General features: G+C 59.3%; 1 protein-coding gene across 15 annotated transcripts in view; it reads right to left on the bottom strand.

The window, feature by feature from the left end:
* Nrxn2 (neurexin 2) overlaps window positions 1-19,405 on the bottom strand; it is a 95,209-nt gene that overhangs the window by 23,033 nt on the left and 52,771 nt on the right. For 8 of the 15 annotated variants that reach the window (XM_026396441.2, XM_077797395.1, XM_026396442.2 and 5 more), the window contains 6 exons: window positions 19,223-19,342; window positions 18,455-18,836; window positions 17,738-17,928; window positions 16,148-16,321; window positions 15,735-15,854; window positions 3,503-3,684 (listed from right to left, as the gene is read on the bottom strand). In XM_026396441.2, the coding sequence (XP_026252226.2) occupies window positions 3,503-3,684; window positions 15,735-15,854; window positions 16,148-16,321; window positions 17,738-17,928; window positions 18,455-18,836; window positions 19,223-19,342 (1,169 nt within the window). Of the gene's footprint in view, window positions 1-3,502; window positions 3,685-10,700; window positions 10,957-15,734; window positions 15,855-16,147; window positions 16,322-17,737; window positions 17,929-18,454; window positions 18,837-19,222; window positions 19,343-19,405 lie in introns of those variants that run through there. The other 7 variants (XM_077797400.1, XM_077797399.1, XM_077797402.1 and 4 more) reach the window with 2 other exon arrangements.

Raw genomic sequence — 19,405 nt, 5'->3', positions numbered from 1 at the left:
CTCTGAGGAAGCTCATAGCACCCCATTTTATCCAGGAAGACACTGAGGGCCAGAGAGGTTAAATAACATCTCAAAATCTCATAGTTCGCATGAAGGGACCCCCAGGTTTGGACTCCAGCTGTTCTATCTCCAAAGCCAGTGTTCTTACCACTTGCCCACAATTCTGAGATTCTGACTCAAAGGGCCTGGGGTGGGGTGATCTGCTGAGGCCAGCTGTCCACCTGCAAGGTCTGGCAAGCCAGTAGAAAGCACACATGGCCCTATGTCTAAGCCCCTATTCCATTCCTCTGTGCCTCCTAGCCACCCTCCTAAACCCAGCCCTGGAGTCAGCCCAGTGCTCCACCCATAGGACTGACACGAGGCTCCCTAGGCCCCCTGGGTCACTCACAGGGTCTCAGCCCAGCATAGAAACACACTATACTTTTAAGGTCTTCCTGAAAGACGGCCAGTCCAACCTGGGCAAAAAGAACTTCCTATATCTAGCAGAGCTGAAAGGCCTGGTGACCTGTGGTTGGGGGCAGAGGGGCTCACAGATGGGGCAGGGGCTCAGGCAGAGAGAGAGTTGAGGGGCAGGATGTGCAGCTGTGGTTTCGTTGGAGACCCATGCGGTATCCTTTCCCCACTTACAGGGTACAGCTCTCCCTCTCCTAGAACCTGGGAAAGTCACACACACAGGCAGGCATATACACGCACACGCCCCCAGTCACACACGCATGCAGCAGCTCTCCTCAAATGCATTAAAACAGGGAAACTGAGGCCAGGCTTGCCTGACAAAGACTATTAGCAAGCCCCACCCATCCGCCACCCACAGACTGACAACATCCCCAGGGAGACGCTCATCAACGGCTCCCCACACACCCGGGAAGGGAGCAGCGGAGCCTCCTGTTACTATTGTTAGTAATAATATTACCCAGAATAGTAACAGCCCCTTGGATGCCTCTGAGGGTTCCTCCCCACGAGGCTCCGCCCAAGCAGTAATGGTCAAGGGCACATGCAGTCTGGAAGCCAGCAGCAGAGGGCCAGCCCCGGGAGCTGGAAGGCAGGACGCCTGGGTTCCCTAGGAGGCAGCCAAGCTCTCAGCCGTGTGCTCCGGGGAAGAGGCAGCTCCCCAGAGCCGCTCCCGACGTGAAGTCAGTTGTCACTTCTGTTAAAGTCATTAATTCCTAATTCCCCAATTACCTCATTAGGCGGCGGTGGGGAGAACGCGGCCGCTCCTACAGCAAATAATTATGGGAGTCAAAATTAATTTGGCAAAGTGGAGCGACGCTTTATTAGAAACGTCAAATTGCTTTTCTCTTATTTTGCTGCCGCCTCCCCACTCTCTGAGAGCTGCTAATGACGCTGTGGTGGGAGCTGATGTGTCACCAGGGGAGGAGGGGGCTTAGGGGCTCCCCTCAAGGGGCTCTGGACTATTTGGTGCCCAACAGAGCTGGCCTCTCTGGTGGCCCCTACCCTTTCCAGGCTCCCCGACCCCAGCACGGGGCCTCCCTTCCTCCCAGGCCTCTGCAGCACCCAGGCACCAGGCACCAGGCCTCGCTCCTCCTGTGCCCTGCACCAGGTGAGGCATGGGGGAGGGAAAGGGAGGATGTCCCTTCTCCCAGCCTGGACCACTCCCCTCTCCCCTCTGCCCTGGGACCAAGCACAGAGGCACAGAGCACACACAGACTCCATCCAGGTGGCATGTCACACAGGACTGGGGTACAAAGGGCTGCGTGCAGGTGGGCGGGGCCATGCATGCTCTACATGCAGGATGTCAGCAGAGCCGCCTGACATCCCTCTGCCCTCTTACTGTGCTGCACACCTGGGGGAACTGAGGCTTAAGAGTGCGGTGATTTGAACAAGAATAAAGCCAGGAAGGGCAGAGCTGGGATTCAAACCCAGGCCATCTGCTCCAAAGCCACGCCTGGCCTCACACATGGACAGAGATAAAGGAACAGCCATCCATGCTCACAGAGGACACGGAACACGGTCACACCCTGCCACACAGGGTGACTGAAACCACAGCACACGCCACTCCTCGGGGAAATAGAAACGCATAGCTACATCCTCAACCAGAGACTGGCGGCACCCACAGTCACAGTCGTTCTGTCGACACACAACCATCACGTACCCGGCACCACACTGTCGTCCGCAGCTGCACCGTCTCTCACAACAGGCTGCCACTCACTGAGTTAGAGACACTGTCTGTCTCGCTCACTCACAGGCACAGAACTCCCAGGCCTGTCCCAGTGTCCCACTGGCCACTTTTCCCTCTGTACCCTTCCCAACAGGTCTGTGCCTGTCAGCTGCCTCTGCCACCCCAGCCATGCTCTGCCACAGGACTCCTCGGCCTCGTTCCTCCACACCCCAGTCAGGGGAGAGGTGACTTGGGATCTGATGGGCTGCCTGTGACGGGGGCCACAGTGCCCTCCTCAAGCAGATGGGAAGGGGCAGAGTCCACACAAGACTTCTCCCCTGGCTTCCTCTGCCCTCCCACTCTGCCCTCCTTAAAGTGAGGGCAGCCTGCCCCACCCTCGCAGCTTAAGGGCCTGGCCAGGGCCAGCCTGTGGGATGCAGAGAGCCAATGAGGTGGCTGAAAGGGGCTACAAATATGGTGTTGGAGGAAACGTCAGAGGCCCAGTACTAGAGACTGGGGAGGAGGCAGGGAGAGGCTAAGACCAGAAATGAAACGGAGCAAGGCCAGAGGTTCCAGGCAAGGTGGTGGGGCAAGGTCTGAGATGGGGCGAAGGGCCAGGAAGGACAGGGACCCAGCTGAAGACTGGAGTTAGAGGAGAACCTGGGAGGTGCGGAACAGCTGGTATGGAGGAGGCCCTGAGACGCCTGAGACGCCTGAGACACGCTGAGAAGGAATGGAGGTCACAGACAGGACAGCGAGGGGTGAGGTCCACGGTGCGGGTGGAGGGACAGAAAAAGGCAGAGCTGGGTGGGACCAGAGGTCAGGGCAGGGATGTAGGGCTGGGCCAAGAGGTCAGTGAAGAGTGAGCTTAGACCGTCAGGAAGGGGCTGCTGGGAGGGCAAAGGTCACAGAAACAGAGGTCAAGGGCTGGCCAGAGGCAGGAGCAAGGTTTGAAGGCAAGGTAAAGAGCGAAGGTAGGAAGTTGCAGGGCAGGGAAATCTGAAGGAGGGGCAGAGCATGGTGGGCTGCTCTAGGTGGACTAGGAATGAGCAGGGGCAGTCACAGATGTAGGGACATTCTGCAAGGCTGAGGAGAATGGCCTGGAAGGCCCTTGACTATATATATATCCTGAAAGGAGAAAGTACACACAGACTCGGGGGTGGGGAGCTGGGCACCTACAAACCAGCTGGGTGGCTCTAGGAGTCCTGGTGAATGACTGAGAGGTGGGCCAGGTCCCAGAAACAGAACTTCTGTGGGAAGCCCCAAGGATGAGGGAATGAGGCTCTGGAGGCTCCCCGTGAAGGGAATAGTGGAGGTGCTGACCCACAGCCATGAAGGACATAGTGCACGTGGAGCAGGGCAGGGTGAGACGGCCGGAGCACTTACAATGTGCAGCTGCAGGTAGTCTCCGAGGCCCGAGGCGCTGTCCACCCGCACCAGCACAGCGCTCCGCTGATGGGTGCTGAAGCCCACGGCCAGGCGGTCCATCCTTGTGCTAGGCCGGTCATTGGGAGGCCAGGTATAGGTGATGAGCGCTCCCCCCTTCCCAAAGATGTATGTGGTCCCGGCTGCAGAGAAAGGGAAAGAGAGAGAGGGAGAAATGGCATCAGGAGGGTGAGCTCAGCAGGTCCCTGGAGTTGTGGCAGGGCCTGGAGACACCAGGTCCAAAGTGTGGGGCTTCCATGGTGATGCCCACAGCAGCCACCAGCCCCACAGTCCTAGGGAACAGTTGGCAGGTGGGTGCCAGGGTGAGAACCTGTGCCTGCACAGACAGATGTAGCTGCCTCATCAAGAATTCTAGCTTTAATTACAGCAAAACAGAGAGGTAATAGAGTGAGTGACACAGAGAGAGAGTACCCAGAGAGAGGCTGCAAGGGGACCAAGATGACAAGAGTACCCTGGCTGGAAACCCAGGGGCTTGATTCTGACCAGCATACTTCTCCCAAGGCTGGCAGAGGTGACAGATTCAAGTATGTGTCTCTTTGGGGCCAGAGCTGAGCAGCACCAAGGCAAAAAGGAGCCCCAGGCGATGGCGGGAAGATGAGCAGGGCTGTGGGCAGCTCTGACTCATGGCCCATCTCTGGCTTACCGCCAACATCTCCCCCCACCAGTCCCCTCCAACCCCCTGGGAATCTTCCTGGTTTGTCCAGGACTCCCTGCCTCCACCCAGGGGTGCCTGGGTCCCAAAGCAGAGTCCTGGAGCCCTGCCCAGAAAGAAAGAGACAGTGGGGAGGGGGACCTGACAGCCAGAGGAGGAAGGAGGCAGAGACAGATGGACAGAGAAGGACAGAGAGGGATGTAGGTGAGAGAAGCAGGAGAGTGGGAGCCCAAGATGTAGGCTCCCTCTCCCCGCCCTCCCCCACCCCACCCTCTCTCCCCTTCTCCCTCTCCTCTTCACCATCCGGCTGCCGGGGGCGGGTGTGAGGTCCCTAACGATCTCAGCCCCAAAATAAACCCCATTAGTCGCCATGTTCCCTCCTGCGGGCTGACTGAGCTCCCTGGGGGTGGGGGTGGGGGGCTGGTCACCCAGTTTCCGGGAAAGGAGTCTTGTCTGGGAGGCCTGGAGGACTAGTACTCTGGGGCCTGCAGAGAAGGGAAGGGAAGAGAACAATCTTGCATTCTTCAGGACATAAATGGAGAAGATGAGATTCATAAAATGCTTAATTAAATAATTAGCCACCAATGATTCCTCTCAAAGCACTTCTTGGGGGGAAAGGGGTTCAAGGAAAAACTTAGCCAGAGAGGAAGAGAGCGGCAGCTGAGGTCTGAGGGCAAGAACCTGGAGCAGACCGGGAGAGGTGTGTGGCCTTGCCCGTGCTTTACCGGTGGAGAGTTCTGCTCTGGGGTGGGAAGCTCCAGGTTCCTGGGAGGCAAGACATCCTGAAGGGTCTAAGACACTTCCAAGAAGCAAGCAGAAGCCTGCTCAGCCAAGATGGCAGCCAAGCTGGTAATATAGGGCCAGGTCCCCTCAAACACCCCAAGGCCTCTCATGTCAGGCACTAAGGAAGCCCCTTGTAGTTCAGGCAATCAGGTGAAAGGGGGCTCTATCCCCAGGAGCTCCTAGATCCCATGGGAGAGGGGGCTCTGGTGTGCCTTGGAAGGATGCACTATCCACAAACCCAGGGGGTCGCTGAGGCAATAATGGGAGGCTGCTGCTGTGGTCCCAAAGAGGGAATCGGGGCTGGGGCAGCAGAAACTGTGAGACCCCCTACTGCTTCCCAGAGCACCTACCATTGCTCTCCACCTCCCCAGACAGGGCCAGAGTGAGACAGGACCCCAGGGCTGGGCAGGCATGAAAGAATCACCCGGATGTCTGATAACTGACAGTTCACCGAGTCTATGGCCCAGAAAGCACCCAGGCAGACAGAGGGAGCTCACCTGGGCCCCTCCAGACACAGGTGTTCTTTCTACCTGGGGACCCTGGAGGCACAGTGGTAAAGGTTGAACCCTCAGGAGGGGCCCCACGTCTAGGGTGGAAAGATGGCTGGGGGCAGAGAACACAGTGAGCCCCATCTCCACCCCTGTGCAGGTCACCTGCCTGGAAAGGGCTCGGCCTCAGCCGGTACAGTCTCTCCACTCCCAACACTGCAGCACTCCGGAAAATCGGCTGTTTCCATGGCAACCGTAATACCCAGGGTCCTCCCTCCCCCCTCCACTCACAAGCTGCACGTCGAATTTGGTGGGTGAGGAGGGCCAGGGGAGCTGAGATGCTGACCTTCCTCAGCACATGCGCCCGCCCTGACCAGAGGCTGAAGCCTGTTCACCCTTGGGCTGCAGGGCATTCCGGAGAGGGCAGTTTTATTGGGGTCCTTGGTCCCCTCACACCAGGAAAGGAAACTCCATCTTCCTGCCCCCAAGCCCACCCCCTCCCGGTCTAGGGGAGAGCGGCGGACCCCTCCTCCAGGCTTTCCCGCTGGATAGCAAACAGCACAGCGCCATGGGCAGCACCATGGACAGCGCCACGGCCGGGGCTCCGGCCTACAAGGAGCCCGCACGCCGGACGCCTCTTTGGGCAGTGAGGCTGGAGGAATCAGAGGCACGTGCCACCGCCCAAGCCCCAGGCCCCACAGCAGGCACCTCCCCTGTGACTCACGCCCAGACCCCACACCCACACACAGGCCGCGACGCACCGGCAGCACACAAAGCCCCAGCGTGGAGAGGCAGACTCCAACCGAGATCGGCAGCCGGAAAGATGGCGGTAGGCGCACAAAGAAGGCCATGGCGGGCGGCGCAAGGGCAGGGGCCGGCCGGGCGCGGGAGAGGCCCGCGGCGCCCGGTGCCCGCGTCTCCCGGCCCGGCCTCCCCCGGGATTGATCACCCAGCTGTTCTCGCGCCGCAGCCAGTTTATTACGCTGGGCGGGCCTGTTAAAGCCTCCGGGCGTTTATTACACTGGGGGGACCAGGGCGGAGGGACACTTCTTGGGCAGAAGAGGTGAAGGATGAATGGTTTATTGGGCTGGGGCGGCAGTAATTACCCTGGGGAGACATTTCTTTCCCCAGCACCGCGGCTCCCGCCCGCGGGCGCAGAAGGCTCGGCAGGGAGGAGGCCCAGCAGAGGAGGCGGGGCCTCCACCGGTCCCGCCCCGGACAGCCGCGCTCGGAAAGCACCTCCCGCCGCTCAAGCCATCGAGCTGTCCCCTGCCCTGCCCCAGCACCCCCCCCCCCCCAGCCCCAGCAGGCATGGCTGGCCTTCCAGCAGACATGGAGTCCAGGACATTCTCCCACACCTAGAACTCTGGCAACCTCCTGAAAGGGATCCGGAGTGAGAAGGGCCTAGGCTAAGGCCCCCATATGCCGCCCACGGGTGGTGCAGCCCAATTGTTCTCACCTGCCTAGGAAATCACTAGTGTGTGGAATGGTCAGTTTGAGCTTTCAGACATTTCCGGGAGAACTACACCCCTGAAGCCCAAGACAAGAGAGTCTGGCCAGACACAAGGTCTCAAGGGCCAAGGTTGGCACTTTCTGCCCACACCCAACATAGTCTGCAGAAACTGATTGCTCCAGTAAAACACTAAGGCTGATCAGAATCCAGTAAACACTCCAGTAAAACACCAAGCGATCAGAGTCTTCCATACAGTCCACACACACACCTGCATTCTAGAAAAAAAGTCCAACTGACCATGAATAATGGTTAGTGAACCCACAACATAATCATTCCATGTAAAACCATCCCATACATTCCTGTCCCCAGGGCTAAAACTACATGTGCAGATCCCCTGTGTGCCTGTGTCCCCACAGCAGTGGATGCCATGATAGAAGCCTTTTGGAAGATCTAGACTTGTGAGAAGATAAAGTGTCCTGCACAATCCCGAGAAGACCCAGACTAATGTAGGTGCTCACACCCAGTACCAGATCTTTCTGTAAAAACCTCCACAACCCAAAGAGAAGATCTCCACAAGTCCAAATCCCTGAGCTCAGCTTTCTCTTGGTTTAGAATCCCAGAACATATCCCTTCAATCCTTAACCTCATTCTTGGCCATAAACCATGCAGAATGAAATCCAAGCTAATACTCATATCCAGAATCAAAATATATGCTGAACCCCTTTGTAAACTGGAGCAGCAAATCCAGAAGCTCTGGAAACTACAGACTCAAAACTGAACTGGGATCCAGCCTTCCTTTCCTGGCACATGAGGGCACCAGAAATGAAACTTGAGGATGAAAGCTCCTCCAGGATTTTGAAACAAGAATTCGGAGGGCATATGCCGGGTGCAGTGGTGTACTCCAGCGGCTTGGGAGGCTGAGGCAGGAGGACTGTGGGTTCAAAGCCAGCCTCAGCAACTTATCGAGGTCCTAAGCAACTCAGTGAGACCCTGTCTCTCAAAAAAATATTTTAAAAGGGCTAGGGATGTGGCTCAGTGGTCGAGTGCCTCTGGATTCAATCCCTGGTAATAAATAAATAAATATGGGGTAGTCAAGGACCAGAAGATTGTCACCTCCTCTTCTCATTTTTAGGACCCGGGTACACTGGCCTTCCCTCATCCCATAGTAACATTGGGTACAGAAGTGTCCATGGCATCTGGCAGGTGGGTAGGGGGTATTATGTAACAGCAGGGGCTGGGGCTGGGAGGGGAAATGGGAGAAAGAGGGAAAAGGAGATGAAGAAGGTGGGTCGAAGTCCCCTAGCACTCTCTGCAGGGAAGTGGAGGCACAGATGAGGAAAGAAGGGGCACCCCCACACAGGGGGGTCTCTAGGAGCCTCTGGGCAGGAGGAAGGCTGAGCAGAGGTGGGATTTAGCCACAACAGGTGGCCTCCTTCCTTCCCTGGGACCTTTCTTGTGACCCTCCTTCTTGGCCACCCCACCGTCACAGCTGCCCGGTTCTACCTCCAGCACTTTCCATGACTATCCCACTGTACCCTCCGGCTCTTCCTTTACTTCCGCATGGCCCTGGGCAGTCACTGGCCCTTTCCTTCCTCTAGCCATCTCTGACACAATCTCAGTGCCAACATTCCATAGGTTCACACAAGACACACACAGAGCTGTGCCTGTGTCCATGCAGCATCAGAAACCAGGACAAAAAAAAAAAAAAAAGCCTTCTAGAAGATCTAGATTGTGAGAGGATAAAACATCATGCACAACCTAGGGAAGCCATGGCCCAAGCTCTTACGCTCTCTCCCTCTGCCCCACTCTTGCTCCTTGACTGAGCCTTGGGCACTCCAGCTCCTGGGCCCTCCAGTCAGCCCATCACCCAGGGCCAACACCTTTCTCTCCTCTGCCTTCCTCTTTCACCCCCTCTCCTCTTCACTCAGCAAAGTCCTTCCCCAGTGGATCTGGCTCCCTTCCTATCTTCCCCTTTATGCCTCACCTCCAGGCCCGAAAGACCAAAGCAACACCAGCACCTGGCCTCAGAGGAGCAGAAGACAATGAAGAGGGGCAGGGTGTGGGGAAGGCCAGAGTCTCGGGGAGGGAGAGGGACTTAAGATCAGGAGCAAGGTGCATGGTGGGGACATAGAAGAAGAAACTGGGGAGCACTGCAAGGAGGAGCCCCCCCCCCAGCACAGAGATTAGATAAGGGACAGCACCTTGGAGAAGAGAAAAGGAGAGGGGTCCTCAGGAGCTGCTCTTGGGGAACCAGATGGAACAACAGTAGACAGAGCTACAGATGAAGAAGGAGAAGGGAAGGACCAGAAAGGGGCAAAAAGCCTGGAGACAGCAGGGCAGGAAGGACGGCAGCTGGAGGACAACAAGAGGAGGCAGAGGTGAGCAGGGAACAGGGAGGCAGGGGGCACAGATGGGAAGTGATGGGGGGGTAGAAGCCCAGGAAGGAACAAAAGTGAGAGAACTGATGAGGGTCCAGGCCGGCAAGGAAGGGAAGCACAGAAATGGGAGGCCACCCTGACACAGTGAAGACTGCTGAAGGCCATGGTGGCCAAAGGTGGTTGGAGAATGGAGGTGTCAGAGTACCCAATTGGGAGGTGATGGGGACACAGAAGCGGAAGGTGAGAGTAAGGGGAAGTGATAGGCGTTCAGGAAGAGGTGATGAGCATACAGGGATGGGATGGGACAGAGGTACAGAAAGGGGAAATGATGGAGGAATGAAGGTGGAAGAAAAGGTGAAAGGTGATGAAGGATGTGACACGGAGGTGAGAGGTAGAGATGGAGGTGATGAGGGTACCCCATGGAGGGACAAAGTTCAGAAGTGGGAGGTGAGGTGGAGTACAGAGGAGGGAAGTGATAAAGGAGATAGCAGGTGACAGGGACCGAGATGGGGAGAGGTGGCATACAGAGAATCTTTGGGGCCTAAGATGTGAAGGGCCCGAGATGGGACGGGAGGAAGGGTGGAAAGGAGAAGTGGGTAAGGCAGGAGCAGAGGGGATGGGACCTGAGAAGGAAGGGAAGGGCTTGGAGATGGAAGGTTGCGAGGGGCTGGGAGAAGCTGTGGTAAGTGGACAGTGACAGAGGGGTGACAGGAGAGGGGAGGGGGGTCTGGGAACACAGAAGTGCTAGGGCTGCAGAGGGAGAGACGCTGGGGTCAGAGGTGGAAGCAGGCACTGAGACGAGGAAGCCGGGAGTAGACACCTGAGATGAAGGGGACAGGGATGGGCGGACATGGGACAGTGCTGGGGTTGCCTGCCCCAGAGGCAATGGAAGGCGGGTAATGGGAAAAGAAGGGAAGGTTGCCGAAGGGACAGAGGGGGACAGAGACAGATATGGAAGGCAAGGGCAGAAGCAATGGGACATGTCAGAGGCAAAGACGACAGATGGGACAGAGGCAGGTGGGAGGGGGAAGCGACAGACCAGCAATGGGAAGGTGAAAGTGAGGCAGAGGTGGAGGTAAGACAGATGGAGAGGTGATAGGGGCAGGATGGAGGTGATGAAGAGGGAGATGGAAAGGATGGAGGAACGGGCGGGGAGGCGGTGGGGGACACGGTGGAGACGGCCAACGTGGGGACAGGCGGTGCAGGTGAGGTGCGGAACCAAGTACTGAAGGGAACCGAGGGGCAGTGGAGGGCTGGAGGGGAGGGTGGGGCCGAGACCGGGGAGCCAGAGATGGGCGCCGAGGGGCTGGCGGGCGCGCGGCCGGGGTGAGGCCCGCTGGGGTCTGGGCGGTGCACCCGGAGGCCGGATCGCGGCGTCACTTACCGTGCCCGCCGCGGGTGAGGAAGGGCATGCGGTTGATGGCGATGGGCACGGTGCCGTGCTTGCTGTGGAAGTGGTGGACGTGGTGGGTGGTGCTGAGGCTGGACGAGACCCGGGCCCCCTCGGCCGCCCCCAGCAGCAGCAGCAGAAGCAGCAGCAGCGGCGGCAGAGGTGGCGGCGGCGGCGGCGGCGGCAGGGGCCCGGCCAGGGCGGGGGGGCGGCGCGGGCACCCCCCTGGCCCGCTCCCCCCGGGGGGCATCTCGGCCCGGGGGCGGCTGCCTCACAGCCCCATGGCCGGGGGCGGGGACGCGGGGCTGCGCGGCCCCGCGAAGCCCCCCTCCGGCTCCGAGCTCCGGGAGGGGGGTGGGGGCGAAGAGAAGGAAAACCCGAGCCCGAGCCTCAGTCCGGAGCCAATGAAATCAACTGGATCCCGCCGGGGAATCCGGGGTCCGCGGAGCGGCGGTGCCGAGGTCCAGGACGCCTGGGTCCATCGCGAGGAGCTAGGGGTCTCCCCGCATGCCGGCGGGGTCGGCGCGGCGCAGGGGGCCGTCAGAGACCCGCGGGAGGGGGCATGGTGCCGGGCGGAGAGGGACGGGAGAGCGGGGGCCACGCAGGGAGGGGAAAGGAGGGAAATCCTGCGGAAAAACCGAGCGGGGCGGGGGAGGGTGCGGGCTGGAGGAGAGAAGAGGGACGGGGCCGGCTCCCCGGAAAGCGCGAGGCCGACGGAGACTCCCGGCCGCGCCGCCGCTGCCGCTGCCGCCCGGCGGAGGCCGGGGGAGAGGAGGGAGCGGCCGGGGAGGGGGGCGGGAGAACGGGGAAGGGAAGCAAATCCGGGTGAGGGGGGTGAAGGGAGAGGAGAGGAGGGGAGAGGAGAGGAGGGAGCGGGGCTGAGCAGAGGAAAGGCGCGAGCCTGCGAGATTCCGGCGGAGAGATGGAGGCAGCGGAGTGTTGCTGCAGAGGCTGCGAGGGCTGGAAGGGAGAGGGAGGGAGGGCGAGAGGGAAGGAGGGAGGAGGGGCGGGGAGGGGAGGGGGAGCGCGGGAGGAGGAGGGGGCAGGGCGGAGGGACCCGAGCGGCTCCTGATCTGCGGGCGGCGCTGGGCAGCTCCGCGGCGTGGCACCTGGCTAGCCCGCTCGGCGCTCGCCTCTCCTCTGCGCGCGCCCCGCCCCTCCCCCGCGCCCGGGCGCGCGCTCTCCACCCGCACCACCCCCCTCCCGGAGAAGGGGCCCTGCTGAATAATTGAACAGGACTGAGGCTAGCGAGAGAGGCCGCTCTCTTCCTCCTCCTCCCCTCCCCCCCCCCCACCTGGACGAGCCCCAGGAGTGCTCTCTGGTCCAGCACGGAGATGTGGCCAGAGCCACCTCTTCACGCAGCCCTCCGAACACACGTGCACGCTGGGATGTAGACGGGCTTGGATATGGAAACACCCACGTGTCCATACAGGCACCAGTGTGCGGGCAGGCACACGGTTCAGACACACATATGCAGGCATGGGCTCGTGGACACTGGCACACCAAATCATGCTCACAGAGGCATCCGTGCACACACATATACATGTTTGATAGCAGGCAATGAATGGCCAGCACACACACAAACATCCCTACCAGCTGGAGCTCACCCTCCAAACCAGGTCATTCATACCCTTACCATGTACCCAGAGCCCCAAGGGTGCTCAAGATTAAGACACCACCACACATCCAGTCTGCTCCCCACCCGTCCCAAAAGGGTGCTCCCCAACCCCTACAGAGGCTCTCCCCGACTCCTCCAACCTTTCCTCTCCTGGCCTGATGCCCCTCCCCCACCCTCAATCTCTCCCTTCACTGGGGTCTCCAGGACACCTGTCCACCGATTGTCCCATTTATGACAAAACCCTTCCTGGGCCATTTTTGTCCCAAAAGTGACTGAGGAAGCCACTTCTCCTACAGGGTACCTCTCATACTGGGGTCTGCCTCCCAAAAAATCTTTGGGGGGGGGGGTCTTTGGGAAGCATTCATCATAGCTCTTGAGGTAAGTTCAGGGAGACTCACTTCCCTCCATCTGGATGTCACCTCCATATTTACCTCAACCTGCTTGGACAGGGAGAGGGTGCCATGGGGAAGCAGGAGGAGGGAAAGAGGAGAGGTGGTGCAGAGGTGACCCTGAGCAGGGGCTGAAGACATGGTGTAGCAGCGTGAGAAGTGGGCAGGAGGAAGGAGCAGATGAGGTGGGAGAGGGGAGGGCTGGGAAAGCTGGCTCCCGCTTACTGAGTCTGAATTTTGTTTGGGAGCAGAATTATCAACGTGAAATTTGTACACTGCCCTCGTTCCTGGGTACAGTCAGGACCTGGGACAGCTATACCCATTGCCGCTGCCGCCCTGAACTCTTGCTAGATGCCAGAGCCCAGTACAGCCCCCAGCCCTTCAAAAGTAAAGAAAGAGGTCTGCAGAGGCCCCCCAGATGAGGCTTCCAGATGGTGTGTGGCCCCATGAGGAAGGAGACACGGTAGGCTGGGGCTCCCAGAGGATGTGCCTTCCTGTCCTCTGGCCCCTTCTTGTGCTCTGGAATATAGACTGACACAGCTCTGAGCAGGCAGAAAATTTATGGCCCCAAAGGGAGGGAGGGAGGAGCTGGTGGCGAGAGGAGAGGAAAGGAAACCGCCTAGAGGCCAATCAATATCGGTGAGTGGGAACTGGAGAGAGTTGGAGGGGGAGATGCTGGAGAGGGGGAGACATGGAGGGTAAAAAGGCAGAGAGAGACAGAGGTGTGCGAGAGATCAATAGAAGCTGTAGAGACTGAGCAGAGACAGGGAGGCAGAGACGTGAGGAGCTGACCCCCTGGGAGAGGCAGGAGACAGTCTCTAAGACACAGCACCAGCCCAGGGGCTTTGGGAAGGAAGTACCGCCCCCCTCTTCTCATATCCTGTTTCCAGCCTCTCCACTTTCCTTTCATCACAGAGATGTGTTCTTTCTCTCTGATCTTCTCTTTTCAGTCTTCCCAGAGCAGAATCTCCTGAGCCTTAGAGGAACAGAGGTCCCTTCCCCTCTGGGAGTAGTCCCCATGTCACAGATGGAGAGACTGAGGCAATAAATGAAGGAAGGCCGTCCTGAAGGTCGTGACTCCTAGTATCTCCCTCCCAGACAGCTGCACACCCCGGCCAGGATGCTCAGAGGCCTGGCTCTGCCTCTCCACCTCGGTCACGTCTTCCCTCCTCCCTCTCTTCAGGCCCTGGCCCCGTTGGGCCCCCAGGGCTTCCCAGAGCTCTTATTCCCAGGGACCTCTCCATTGGGTCCCTGCCTGACCTTGTGCACACAGGTCCCCAAGAAGACCAACCACACAGAAGGCCCAAAAAGCCACACAGAAGAGCAGCCCCAGGAGAAAAGGAAGGGGTAGGGCTTGAAAGCCTTGCAAAGACCACACTCCCCAGATTCTTGTCCTGTCCTTAGGGTGGGGACAGATCTCAGAGGTACCCCAGGGCCAGTTGTAGCTCACTGGGAGGAGCAGCATGCAGGCTCCCAGGTTGTACCCACCTTGTCTTTAGCTCCACAGCTTTGCTCAGGCTATGCCGCCAGACAGTGCTTGGGGATGGTGACATTTCCCAAGATGGGCCCTGCTCCTCAGCCCCAACTCTCCCTCCCTTCCACCAGACAGGAAATCAGAGAAGTTGTTCTTCCCATCTCTGCCCAAATGTGGCACAGCTCCCTAGACCTCCGCCATCCATGGTTATACCCCCTTTCCAGAAGCTTCCACTGTGTGGGAGCGAGGAGTGCTGATGAGTGGCAGCGCTTTTTGATCAGATTTCCTCCATCCCTAGCAAGAAACGGCACAACCACCATCCTCAGAACTTGAGCAGCAGGGGCGACAGGCAGGACACACGGTCTACCTGAGCTGGCCTCCAGTGCCCTTTGACATGAGGCTAGGTTTCCTCCCCAGCCAAAAGGCAAGGATGGTCTCCAGCCCATGGCCTGCTCTGAAGATCAAACTGAAGAGCTTTGTCGGTGACACCAATCTATCCGTTACTATGTCTGCAGGTGTGTGCCAAGCTGAGCTACCCAGAGGGGAGAGGCCTGACCACAGCATGGCAGCCAGGCCCCAAGTGCCCCTGAGTGGGCTGTCTGGAAGGCTTTGGCAGACACAGAGAACAGCAGGTCAGATGAGAGAAATCCGAGGGACAGAGTGGGGACAAAGGTCCCAGGGCTGGCCATGCCTGAGAACACCAGGAAGACGCTGAGGGAGACATGTTTTCAAAGGGGAAGGCAAACCGAACTCCTGTCAAGAGCCCCTGTCCCTGGAACAAGTAGGTTTCCCGTGTGGAATTCATGAAAAGCCGGCAGTGTGGTTACCTACCGAGGCAAGGGCACTGTGACTACCTCCACGGATCTACTGTCCCTCCCTAGGCCCCACTCCCTGTGCCTAACGTAGAGAAACACAGTTTTCTTGAGTGTGTTTGCATGTGTGAGCGTACGCCCATGCGTGAGGGTGTCTGCTTGGTCTCTCCGCATAGCTCCCCACCAAAGCCCTCTCAAGCGATGTCTGCTGGGACTGCTCTCTGCTCAGCCCTGTGTCCCCGGCCCAGTCATTAGAGAGAGACTCCAAACCCCTCCAAAAGTCAAAGGCTGTCCTCCTCTGCCAGGCTCCAACCAGCTACCAGCCACCAACCACTGGGACTGAAAGTGCTGCTAACCCTGTCCTCTCTGGGAAAGGACCTCAGACCACATGCACATTGACCGGCAGATGCCCAGGGAGCAAAAAGAACCAAGTGAGGACACCAGGGAGTGTCCTTGTGGCTCCAGGGGACAACCTGCAGTTGGGATTCTTGAGGGAGAATAAAAAGGAATAGCAGGGCCCATGTCCAGGGAAATCAGCTGTCCCACCAGCTCAGAGCCAGGAGAGGTCACCTATCAATAGATGACCCCAGAGATTCAGCCAGCAGCTCCCCCTGGGCTCCAAGGCAAAGGAGAAGAAGCAAGCGGCACAGAGCCCTCTTGGGCTCTGAGGGACCCTCCTTCCTCCCAGATGGGCAAGGGCCTGCTCCCTGCACCGCCCATCCCCCAGGCACTCACGGTCATTGCAGACAGGGCCTCCGTAGGAGGTCATGGTGCAGTCACAGGTGAAGCCATCCCATTGCTGCAGGCAGACGCCCTGGTTGGCACAGGACTCCTCGGTGCAGGTGGTGCTGGGGCCTGGAGCGGGCAGAAGGAAGGACACCCCAGCTCAGCCAAGCCCCTCCCTCCCCCAGGGGGTGTGGAGCCTCAGCTGTGCCAGGCTGAAAGGGCCCAGGACTGACCAGGGGGATGGGGTGGGAATGGGAGGCTCGAAGACTGGCCTGGAACCATACTGAGTGCCCAGAGTGGGAGGCAAAAGGGAGGGCCAGCTGTCCCCTGCCCCAGAGCTCTGGGGACAGGTTCCCACAAAGCCTAAGAAGGAAGCCACCTGCTGAGCATGGGGCACCTGCTAGCCACTCCCCTACACTCACCATCACAGCCCCTCTCCACCTGCCCGATGCGGTGCAGGGCATCAGCGATGAGGTCTGGGAGGCGCCCGTTGAGGTCCACAGAGGCCAGGCAGCCCTGAAAGCCGTCCCGGGAAGCCACCAGCTTAGGCAGGTTGCTGAACATATTCTTGCTCAGGCCGCCAATGTACAGCTCCCCTGCAAAGGGAGTGGGGTCAGCACGCTGGCACCCAGCGCCATTCCCCTCCCAGGACACTGGCATCCTGTCTCAGGTCCTCCCAGCCCTCTAGGAGGCTCATGGTGTCCCTAACAGAGTGACGGCGACCTGCAGATACCCACCCCCCACCTCTTCCTCCTTCCTCTCCATTTTGCCATCTGTCTGTGCCCCTCCCAGAGAAGCCCAGATGCTGGGAGAGTGGGGGGTGGGGGACAGCTGGAGGAACCTGCTCGTGCTCTCCCACACGTTCGGTTCCAGTTCCGGCCTGTAATCAGGGCCTTTCATAGATGTGCAGCCCCATCCCCTCCACCCCCGCTCCCCCTCCCAAGCCTCCTGTTCCCAGAACTCCTCAGGCCTCTCCCAACTTGGAGTTCTCTCCTAGGCAGTTCTAAGCCTCCCCCCTCCCCCAACTGCTAGAGCTCTGGAAAGAAGTTCTCCTTGGGGCCATCTGATCCCCAAAAGGGGCCCTGATTCCCTGGAAGCCTTGGGCAGCACAGAGCAGGGCTTCGGCCCACACACTGGTCATTCTACATGCTGGCCAGGGCTGGCTGCATCACAAGCCCGCCCAAGGCTGGAGGCCCCTTCAGATTCTCTGTGACACATCGCCCTCTCCTGGGAGCAGAGAGAATTGTCAGCCCTGTGCCACCAGATCTGGCAGATCTGGGATCTGGCTAGGGGAGGGAATTCACTGGCTTCTGGAGCCTCCCCAAGCTCAGACAGTTTGAGTCCCATGGACATCCAGGGGTCCCTCTGGGGCCTGTGCAATAAGGTAGCTCACGTTGACCCCAGCAGGATTGATCAGCCACAGGCCTCATCCCTCCTGTCCCAATGTCCAGCCTCCTAATTCATCCTCCTCTTCCCATCCCCTCAACTGCCTATCCTGGGGACAGGTAATGACCATTTCGATGACTACTGAAGAGACACTGGAGAATGTGGAACACTGGTGTGACCCAAAGTGAGCCCAGCCAATGCCCAAGATGCAGGATCTGGGGACACTAGGTCCTGCTGCGTGCTCTGTCCTCCATCCCCACCCCTGCCCCAGCCGCACTTGACAGGTCAACAAGCACCCTATTCTCTCTCCAGCCTTCAACTGAGGCAGGATTCTCAACCTTGGGGGTTCAGGGGGTCCTTGCAAGGTCTGGGCTACATACTCCTCGCTGTAGAGTCAGGGCACCAGGGACCCCATGAGACATATCTGATGACCAGGGCTATGTTGCAAGGTGAACTCGCAGGAAAGCTGAGCGGGACTTTGGCCACATATGGTCAGCCGGACATAGTGGAGGCTGAGAGGCAGGGAGACTGGGGGTGAGGGAAGCAACATTGCAGGAGGGGAGCCCTTGCTGGGGCCACGGGCATCTGGGCTAGGGCCAGGCCTCCTCCAGAGGCCCCAGCCCCACCTTTGAGATCGAGGTTTCGGGCGCCATTGGAGTGCTGCGTGACAGTGCGGGAGTCAATCTTGAGCGTGTGCACGTTGCCTGGGTCCCTGGACACCACCACGTTGTGCCACTGGTTGTCATTGACTGGTTTGTCTGAGTTCCCCTTCATCAAGGACGGGCCATTCCCCAGGTCAAACACGTAGTGGACGTACCTGCCCCACAGTAGGGAGGAGACACTGGGTCAGGGCGGGGCGATGCTGGGAAGGCGGGGTTCAGAGGAGCTACTGCTGGCAGGGGTCTTCCCTGGGGGCCATGGGAAGAAGGAGGGACCCCCCAGGAGGGAACCAAAGCAATGGCAAGAGGACAAGATGGGAAGTCCTGTCACAGAAGGCCACAGGCTCAGGGGAGCTAGTAGATGGGGTGGTTTAGTGGGGCAGCAGGGACCCTCGGGAGCAGGGACGGAGCTGCTCTGGGGTGGGATCCTCCAAGGCCGAGGGGCTGGGCTGACTGGCATGAGAAGAGGCTGTGGAGGAGAGGATGATGGGGAACCCTGGTGAGGAAGGAGCTGGGGAGTCAGCACCTGGAAGTGGGGCTCCTTCTCCATCCTGGCTGAGTAGCTGGGAACCTGAATCTCGACCTGTGGTTTGGGGACACTGGATACCCGCAGTGGTCCAGGGAGCTGTATCTGGGTCTGTAAGGGGAGGGGACGGTTTCCCTAAGCCATGCCTGGCCCCTCACCCCTTGACCAGCTCGATGACAATGAAGTCATTGCCGTTGCCTGAGTTGAAGAGGAGAAGCCCGTCGGGGGCCGTGGTCTTGAACTGGAAGAAGAGGTGCATGGAGGCGTAGGCCTGGAGCGTGGCCAGGGCCAGGTAGCTGCTGCGACTCTTGAAGGTGACGGGATCGGCCACGATGGCACGCAGGCCAAAGCGGGCGTTGAGCTCACAGTAGGTGATGTCGCCGTCCTTGCACTGGTCCATGTAGGGCTGGCCATTGAACACCAGCCCGCTCAAGTGCCCGATGAAGTTGGAGGGCACCACGGAGATGAACCGCCGCTCCGTCATGATGCCCGTCTCAATGTTGTGGAACTCCAGCCGCGTGTGGGCTCCTGCCATCTGTCCTGCTCGGGACAGGAGGTCGAGGTGAGGCGGACGGGCTTGGGGCACACACCATAGGATCACTTCTGAGACTGGGCCTCAGGTTCCCAGGAGCATCCCCATGTGAGGCCACGCATAAGGGACATCACCAGAGTTGCCCTCGGCCAGCACTAGCGGCAGACACAGCTCCAGGAGGAGCTGGGGGACCCGGAGGTGGGTGGCCCACGGGCTTTCAGGAAATGCTGCCTGCTGGGAGTTGAAATGGCCCCTGGGGTCCAAACCCCCATAATCAACCACCCCTCAGGGGGAAGTGGCAGAGGAGCTTCACCAGAAAGATGCCCTGGGACCAGAAGTCCAGGCAGAGGTCTCCAAGAACCCAGCACAGGTCCCCAGAGATGTATCCACCTACCCTCCACGGTCACGTTGTCCACAGACAGCTGCAGGCTCTTGCCACGCCGCACCACCCTTACTGTGTGCCACTCATTGTCATTGAGCTTGTGCCCCGCAAAGAGCGTCTCGGGCCCTTTACCTGCAGCACCAAGGGGGGAGTGAGCACAGCACTCAACGGGCCCACAGGCAGCTTCCCGGACCA

This window comes from Urocitellus parryii, chromosome 4, assembly GCF_045843805.1.
Source record: "Urocitellus parryii isolate mUroPar1 chromosome 4, mUroPar1.hap1, whole genome shotgun sequence".
Classification (NCBI taxonomy): domain Eukaryota; kingdom Metazoa; phylum Chordata; class Mammalia; order Rodentia; family Sciuridae; genus Urocitellus; species Urocitellus parryii.
The sequence above is the reverse complement of the archived record's forward strand: the minus strand, read 5'-3'. Positions and strand labels throughout refer to the sequence as shown.